Source organism: Tupaia chinensis, unplaced genomic scaffold, assembly GCF_000334495.1.
Source record: "Tupaia chinensis unplaced genomic scaffold, TupChi_1.0 Scaffold000316_1, whole genome shotgun sequence".
Lineage (NCBI taxonomy): Eukaryota > Metazoa > Chordata > Mammalia > Scandentia > Tupaiidae > Tupaia > Tupaia belangeri.
The window spans coordinates 4,053,523-4,062,486 of record NW_006159809.1 but is presented as its reverse complement, the minus strand read 5'-3'; the positions used below and the strand labels follow the sequence as shown (position 1 = coordinate 4,062,486).

At 52.3% G+C, this 8,964-nt stretch overlaps 1 protein-coding gene across 1 annotated transcript; it reads right to left on the bottom strand.

The window, feature by feature from the left end:
• Positions 1-2,024: 2,024 nt before the first annotated feature.
• Positions 2,025-8,668, bottom strand: BOLA3 (bolA family member 3; the record flags this gene model as incomplete). The annotated part of the gene is given in 3 exon segments (XM_014588893.2): positions 2,025-2,277; positions 5,912-6,000; positions 8,545-8,668. Coding segments are annotated over 3 exon segments (279 nt in total), but the record flags the coding sequence as incomplete, so codon positions are not given.
• Positions 8,669-8,964: the final 296 nt, after the last annotated feature.

The window sequence follows — 8,964 nt, the reverse complement described above, 5'->3', positions numbered from 1 at the left end:
CTTCAAAACGCCGAGTGTCCTCACAACATGGCAGCCACCTACCCCCAGAGTAGGCAATCAATGGAGAGCGCTGAGGAAGCGGAGCCACGGGGTCTTTCCTGAACCAGCCACTGGAACCACAAGCCGCTTTATTCCTGTTCTAGAAGCAGAGCCCTGTGTCCAGCCTCCTTTAAGAAGGCAATTAGGAGGGCCGGCAGGTGGCGTGGTGGTTAAGGCTACTGGACTCCTACATGGCTGGCTGTGGTTCAAGTCCTGGACCTGGTGGCTTGCTTTCTCACTTTCGCTCTCGCTCTCTCGCGCTCACTCTCTCCCTCTCTGGTCAAGTTAAATAAAATTAAGTAAAATAATTATTAAAAAATAAAAAAAAGAAGGCAATTAGGTTCCACCCAAGGAGTCAGTGAAGATCTGTGTGGTCCCTCCATTGTCACTGACCACTTCCATGCTGGGCCCCGGGGCCTCCAGGCCTTGGTGTTTCCTCGCCACACCGCCTAGCGCCGTCCTCTAGTGAGTCTAGGCAGTTTGGGCCCAGCTCGGTTGTCTCGGTTTTGTCCCATCTTCTCAGCTCTGAGACCACTGAGCGATTCTATTCCACGTAAAAGGCAGTTCTACTTCGGTCGGATACTAATCCCTCCACCCCACGGTGTAGGTAGAATTCGTTTTAAACCACAAGACAGGAGCACAGTGTGAGAACAGACCATCTGTAATCTGTGGCCCCTAACATCAGGGACCCAAGCTTGTCCAACCTACACACCCTCGTTTCTTAGGGAGAGGCCTTCAGAACTGACCGGGACCACTGACTTCTCTGGCGGTTGGCTCCCTGAGACCAAGTAGGAGTTTGAGGAAGGAGCAAATGGTCAACCTTCCCCTCACGGCAGTCACCAGGTGCTGAGACCGAGTGGGGCAGTGGCTGTAGTGACCTGTCAGAGGCTGCTCACCAGACAGCTAAGGGCTGGAGGACCCGTCATGCTGCAGGCACAGACACAGAGCAGGTTGCTGGGAGCAGAGAATTCAGTGGAAGGATACGGGGGCAGCTGCAGGATTTCTGGCAACACTGGAGAAGCAGCTTCTGAAAATGGGTAGGAGTTAGAAAGGCTCCGTGGCTTGAGCCCAAACCATGCTGCAGACCTGGGCACCACAACCACCACCATGGACTCGAGACGGCAGCTCGTGACACTGACTCTGCCACTCCCTGCCCCCCACCACCCAGAGTACCAGGTGTTGTGGCCGTGGCTGTCAGGGTGGATGCCCCACTGGCTCTGCAGCTGTGCCGCTGGCTCCCACGGTCAGGGCAGGTTGTCTGAGTGGCCGAGTCTAGACCATCTGTCCATGACTTGGCTGCAAGGGAGGCTGGGAAAACAATCCCCTCAGCTTCTATTGTGGGAGCGCTCTGCCTCCCTCCAGGGCCCAGGGGGTGAGGGGCCTTCGGACACAGGAAGGAGACTTTGCAGTCCTGAGTCCACTCCAGAGAGTAAGAAATTGAGGGTGCAGATCACTCTTGTAAAAAGTTTGGAGGGGCAAGGAAAGAGAGTGAGAAACTAAAGGATTGTAAAAGCAAAGGATCTTTCTTGTCTTCTGATAAGATTAAGGGGCTGGGGACCAGCAGTTAGCGTAATGGCTATGTCGCTGGACTCCCACGTAGTCGACCGCGGTTCGCGTCCTGGACCCGGTGGCTTAAAACTCACGCTGGGCGCGTGTGCGTGTGTGCCCAAGATCCTGAGAGGAGAATGGAGGAGAAGGGATTGCGGCATGGCCATCCCCCCTGGGGGGTGATTTCTCGCTTTCTGTCTCTCTGTCTCTTTCTGGCGAGCACATGCCCTATAGCAAAAAACCTCTCCAAAAAAAAGAAAAAAAGATTAAGGGGCTGAGCAGTCTAACGGGAGAAGAAACCAGAAAACCTTTCACACGACAGGAAGCTGCCATTCCATTCTGGCCCTGTAGCCGCAGGAAAGAGCTGTCCCAGGACAAGACCCCTTTGGATGAAAGGCACTGCTTCTGAAATAAAGGGACTGGGGGCATTGCCAATGACCCTTCAAAAGCTTCGGTTGTCTGTTGCCTTTAATGAACATCTAGCTAGATAACATCTCTTCTATAACTATAACATGGAAGTGTCTGTGGACGAAATAGATGACTTCTTCTGGCAAATGCCTAGGGAAGAATCGTGTCAGTCGAGGTCGTCCACAGTGTGCGGCAGCATCTACGCAGCCGGGGCGGTCAGTGCTTGGGGACGGAGGTGAATATCCGCAGTCCGTGCATCCCTTTGATTTCTTCCTTCAGGGCCTAGAGGAGTAGAAGAGCATCGGCGTGTTTCAGGTGTCTGTCACTGAGCACAGTAGTTCTCGGAGTGTTTTTATACTGCTCTGTGTGTACACTCTGCTTGCTTTAAGCAATTTTTCCTTTTGTGGGGGGAAAACATTTTCTTCCAACTACTAATATGGAACATGGTTTTAAAATTGAAAGGTATATGGGACTAGCAGTTAGTGTAATGGCTATGTCGCTGGACTCCCATGTAGTCGACCGTGGTTCAAGTCCCGGACCTGGTGGCTTAAACTCACGCCGGGCATGTGTGCGTGTGTGCCCAAGATCCCAAGAGGAGAATGGAGGAGAAGGGATTGTGGCGTGACCATCCCCTCTGGGGGGTGATTTCTCACTTTCTGTCTCTCTGTCTCTCTCTGTCTGTCTGCCGATCGCACACGCCCTATAGCAAAAACCTCTCCAAGAAAAAAAAAATCAAAAGGTATACAAAGACCTCCAGTGATGTGCTCCTCCCACCCTGCCTCCATTCTCCATGTCCGCCCCACCTCCAAACAGAGAACTGCTAACACAGTTTCTTATGTATCTTCGCAGGAATTTGAAAATACATATTCAACCTAATATACATTTTATGCCATGCTACTTTTTTGTTTTTGAATTAGGGCGTGTGCGCTCACCAGAAAGACAGAGAGAGACAGAGACAGAAAGTGAGAAATCACCCCTAGGGGGGATGGCCACACCACAATCCCTTCTCCTCCATTCTCCTCTTGGGATCTTGGGCACACACGCACACATGCCCAGTGTGAGTTTAAGCCACAGGGTCCAGGACTCAAACTGCAGTCGACTACATGGGAGTCCAGCGACGTAGCCATTACGCCAACTGCTGGTCCCTACACTACCTTTTAAAAACACAATCGGGGCCCTATGGCCTGATGTTTGAGTGAGTTGGACCCTGCATGGCCAACTGCACAGTTTGAAATCTGACCCTGGCTGCATGAAAAACATGCTGAGTATATGTGTATGCATGCCCCAAATCCTGACAGTGTAGAGAAATTGAGGGAAAAGGGATTGTGGGATGACCATAGCCTATTGGAGGGTACTATTGCTCTTTCCGGCGAGCTCATGAATTCTCTAGGGAAATAAACACCCACAAATGTTAACATTTCAATGAGGCCAGCAGGTAGTGTAGTGGTTAAGGCACCGGACTCCCACATGGCTGACCATGGTTCAAATCCCAGACCTGAAGGCTTGCTTTCTCACTTTCCCTCTCTCTCTGTGTCTCTTCCTGGTCAAATTAATAATAATAATAGTGACTAAAATTAAACAATTCTTTAAAAAAACTTTCAAACACATCATTCTATACTTTGCTTTTCCCTCAAACCGTCTGTCTTAGAGATCTCTCCACACTGGGCGTAAAGAACGTCCTCATTCTGTTCTGCATCAGCTCCAGCCTGCATGGAGCCTGCTTCCTAGGGGGACGACAGACAAAGTACCAGCTGTCTACTCAGGTCAGAGCAGGGGAAGGCACGTGTCACTGTAGGACCCAGAGGTCACCTTGGGCCAAGACAGTGCAGGCGGCAACCCTCCAAACTCAGACGCTGCCCTCCCCGGACTTGGTGCAGCTCCTCCCCGTGTTGGAGATGACAATGACAATGGGGACAGCACCTCGTGTTGACTGAGGGCCCGTGTGTCAGACACCCTCCTCCGTGATTCGGACAGAGGGGTGGTTTAGCTTGCTCCAGGTCACTCCCAGAAAGGAGCAGAGGCCAGATTAGGCGCACGTTCGGTCAGAGCCTGCACCCTCAGCCACTTCACGGTAACCATTGCTTCAGACCAAGGGGCGCACTAAAAGGAACAGCAGCTCATGTGGTTTGCAGAACAACGCCCCATGTCCCACCACCTGGGGACAATCTGGCCCTCCAGGCCTCCCCTGTCTTGTGTTCCTCCTTGCCACAGATCCCTGAGATCCTAGGGTGGGGATGTGGAGGGGTGCTGGGAGAGCTTCTGGGGGAGGCAGGTGATGGTTGTTGCCCTGTCCCCACTCACTGGGCACTGTTGGTGCCACCTGTGAGGAAGGGCTAGGATCCTTGAGAATCCAAAGATGGGACCCAAAGGAAACCAGTCCACAAAGGGCAGAGGGCAGGGAGGTAAGATCCAGGGCACAAGGCAGAAAACAGCAGCAGCCAAAAGAGGAAGTCAGGGGGTGGGCACCTCCGTGCCCTGCCAAGGATGGAGGAGGTGGCATTTGAGTTGGGGACGGGGAGCCCGGGCAGGAGGTCGGAGCTGGGCAAAGTCCAGACACGGAGAGAAACCAGTAGTGGCTGACGGGAAGGCCGAGCACAGAGAAGGCGGGAGCTCTTAAACGGCAGTCCGGGACACCTGAGCTCAGTGTATGAGGGGCCACAGGACGGACTCTCATGACCGGAGCTGTGCTTTACAGAAATTAAAGGAGCCTGCAATGTGTAAGGCCTCCCGGGGTGACGTCAAACACAGCTGTGGAAGGGTCAAAGCTGACATCGATTCCAGTTAAACTAAACAGGCATAATGTGTAACCTGGGCCTTAGTCTGGTTAAACGTGATGATCCAGGCCCTAGATGTTCTGTCACGGGGCCTGGGGCAGCAAGAGCCATTCTTGGTCATGCCTGCATCAATTCCCCCACCTGTAAAGCAGTCCCAAAGAGACTGAAAACCTCCAGGTAAAAACACACACTTTTCGGCACTACCTACCCATAAATCCTACTCAGCATTTGCAGTAGCGGCAGACCGTACTAGCATTATGTGAAGAAATGAGTCCTAACTATGGTGGCTTGTTTTCGATTTTGAATAAAATTCCTACTTGCCCACAGTCAGACTCCAGGTGGGCCCTTAGACTTTCCTCAGGTCTCACTTCCTAGTCACATGACTGTGGTATTGCATTCTTCTTGGGACTGACAGCAGAAAACACATCCTGGTGGTTAAGGGTGCTGGATTCCCATATGACCAACCGCAGTTCAAGTCCCGGACCTGATGGCTTGCTTTCTTGCTTTCCTTTTCTCTCTCTCACTCTGTCCCTCTGGTCAAATTGAAATAAATAAATAAAAAGTTAAATAAAATAATTCTTTAAATAACACACACATCCTGGGGCAGACAGTGGTGCAGTGGGAACGCAACTTTCTGTGAGGCTGACCCATGTGGGAAGGTCCAAGGCTCACGTCTGGAGACCTCCCCGAAGACACTGTATCTGTTTATGCTCCTGATCCAGGGCGGGAGAGGCTAAGGGTGGATCACAATGTGAAGAACCTGCCGGGGGTAACTGTCTGTCTCTCTCGGATGAAAAAAGTAAAGCGATTTAAAGAAAATATCCCTGGAGCCAGCAGGTGGTGTGGTGGTGAAGGTGGTGAAGGTGCTAGACTCTCACATGGCCAACCACAGTTCAAGCCCTAGACCTGGAGACTTGAGAATCACACCAGGTGCATGCACATGACTGCGGATGGCCATGCCCCCTGGAGGGTGATTTTTAACTTTCCCTTTCTGTCTCTCTTGGTGAGCGCATGCACCCTGTAGCAAAAATCTGAAGAGAAAAGAAAAGAGAAGAGAAGAGAAAAGAGAAGAAAAGCCCCCACTCGCCAGGCTCTCAGATGCTGAAGGCCAGGGGCAAAGGGGCACTGTGACCTCTACTGACCTGATTAACCATCTGGTGCTGCTGGACAGTTCTTTTCTCCTTAAAATCGTCAGATTCGATTTTAATTTCATACATGGCCCCACAGCCTCCTAAGATAAATTCAATTCAAAGCATATCAATTATTAGAAGATGGCAGTGCAGTCCCACGTGTCTTGAAGTACTCTATGATCCAAAGGAGGCCTGAGGGTAGTTATTCGGCATAGAGAAAAGATGTCAAGATGTGAGAAAGATCATGGCTTCCACTCTGCCTACATACTCCTCCCGACAGCCTGCCACAACCCAAAATGACCTTGTCCTTTGGCAAGGCAGCTGCACTACTCGGGGCTGTCACACAGGGCAGGAAAGATAAAGCACGAAGCATGCACCATCCGGGGAATAATGAGTACTTCGCTTAGCAGGGTAACCAGTGCCGTGGAAGAGGGTGGGCAGGTCTGAATCCCAGTGTTTCATCCCCCAGTGGACCAGGAGTCCGTTTTTTTGTTTGTTTTTTTTGTTTTGTTTTTAAGTGCACGGACACACCAGAATTTGGCTTGAAAACTGTTTGTAATACTATGCAAGAGAAAAGAAAGGAACAAGGAAGTGGGGGTCGGCAGGGGACAGGAAGACAGCAAATGTGCCAGGCTAGAGTACTCGGGCACCTCCTGGTCTACAGGGCAACACCCGGGCTTTCATCCTGGGCTGGAGCAGAGGCAGCTTTGGGGAAAGCCCTCAGGGCAGAGCTTGGGGTGAACCTACTCGGCCCCTGTGGCTAGAGAGCTAGTGCTGACTGATGAGAAACGGGCCGCTCTAACGTGCGACAACCCGGGCAAGAAGATGGCCCTGAACTGTCAACAGCAGGCGTTGTAGGCGAATGCAATGTATGCACTGGCTTTGTTTTGTTTCTCTTATAAGGAGTCCACATTTTGGTCAACCTCGGGTTCTCAGCCTCGAATGCCTTTCTGCACTCTGTCCCACTGGTCAGGTTCTAGCTCTGCACCAGGCCTGGCTCAGGTGCAGAGTCTGGTAACTAGTAACATCGGGCCTCAGCATTGTCTACCCTTGCATAGCCTCGTGCCAATTAATTTTTTCTTTTTTTTTTTTTAAGAAACAGGATTTTGGGACCAGCAGTTGGTATAATGGCTACGTCGCTGGACTCCCTGTAGTCAACCACGGTCTGAGTTCCGGCCCCAGTGGCTTAAACTCACACTGCGTGCGTGCCCAAGACCCCGAGAGGAGAAGGGATTGTGGTGTGACCATCCCCCCTGGGGGGGTGATTTCTTGCTTTCTGTCCCTCTGTCTTTCTGGTGAACACAAGCACCCTATAGCAAAAACGTCTCCAAAAAAGAAAGAACAGGATCTTGACGGTCAGCAGGTGGCGTGGTAAGGTGCTGGACTCCTATATGGCCAACTACAGTTCAAGTTCAGGACCTAGAGGCTTAAAAATCATGTCAGGTGGGGAACCAGCAGTTAGCGTAATGGCTATGTTGCTGGATTCCCAAGTAGTCGACTGCGGTTCGCGTCTCGGACACGGTGACTTAGAACTCACTCACGCCGGGCGTGTGTGCGTGCGTGCCCAAGACCCCGAGAGGAGAAGGGATTGTGGTGTGACCATCCCCCCTGGGGGGGTGATTTCTCGCTTTCTGTCTCTCTTTCTCTCTCTGTCTGGTGAGCGCATGCGCCCTATAGCGAAAACCTCTCAAAAAAAATCATGTCAAGTGTGTGTGCATGCATGCCCAAAATCCCAGGAGGAGAAAGGAGAAGGGACTAAAGCATGACCATCCCCCTGGGGAATGATTTCTCACGTTCCCTCACTGTCTCTCTCTGTCTCTCTTCTCTCCAGCAAGTACACATGCTCTATGGCAAAAAAAACTTGAAAAAGGAACAGGATTTGCCATGTTGCCCAGACCAACCTCAAACTCATGATCCTGCCAGTCTCCCAAGTAGCTGAGCTTACAGGCCCGTACCAACAAACTGATCGTCCAATGGACCTTCAGATGGATTCATTTCCTACGGTTCCCAGAATAAAATCCACTTTCCACACTTTCCCCTGAACCTTTGCAAATGTTACGTTCTCAGCTAAGTCTCTGAGCCCTGTGGTGCGCGTGGAGGGTATTCGGGCTGCTCCTATCTGCCTGTGCAGTGCTGAGCTGGGCCATGGGCGTGTCTGGATAAAGGGCCTATCTTCCCATCCTGTGGTGCACGAGCTGGTTCCTGGCCTGCCCTAACACACGGCAAGTCTGACTTCTGGTGAGGTGCTGGTGACCACTTGAGAGTCAAGGCCCGCCTGGGGCTGGTAGCTGGGCTTAGGACAGACCGGGTCTGCCCTGATCCTGGTTCTAGGTCCGATTCTTCTGCTTCTGCCTGTGAGGGGCTGGGCAGAACTCTCCTGGGCCCCACCCCAGCTGACATTTTAGGGTGTCAGAAGAACTTGGGGAAATCAGAGTAAAACTACCTTGCAGGTACATGAAATACCGAGACCTGCACTCCAGGGTGACCGGGAAAGACCTCAGAGTTGGGCCTGGTGTCCTGCCAGCTGGGCTTTGTCCCCACAGTTCCCTCTGCCCCTCTGCCCAGAAGCACTGCAGACTGATCCTCCCACCCCTGCACAGGGCAGGATCCTCCCACTCCGTAGGATGGGGGAGACAAGGCCCCACCTGAGATGTCGGTGACTTGGATAGCTGTAGCTCGAGGAAACTTTTCTTTGAGGACTTGGGTCACTTTGAGCTCCCCTTCCGTCTGGGAGGCAAACGTCCGATGGACACAGTGGATGAGAGGAAGCTGTGCAGAACAGAGGGAAGAGGGTCAAGGCAGAGCAAGGTGACACTGCCCTGGGCTGGCCTCTGTGCAGGCCTGGCCCGCCAGCCCCCTGCAAGACAGGCCTGCCACAGCCAGCACAGCCATGGCTACACCCGGGGGCTGGAGGGCGTCAGCATCTGCTCCAGCTCCTTGGGACGCAGAACCACAGAACCCCTTGTTTGGAGGAGGGGATAACTGCAGATCACTCGCTGGGACTCTAGAGACAAGGCCCCAGACCCAACGCAGCAGAGCTTAACTCCTCAGGATACTGCTGGGAG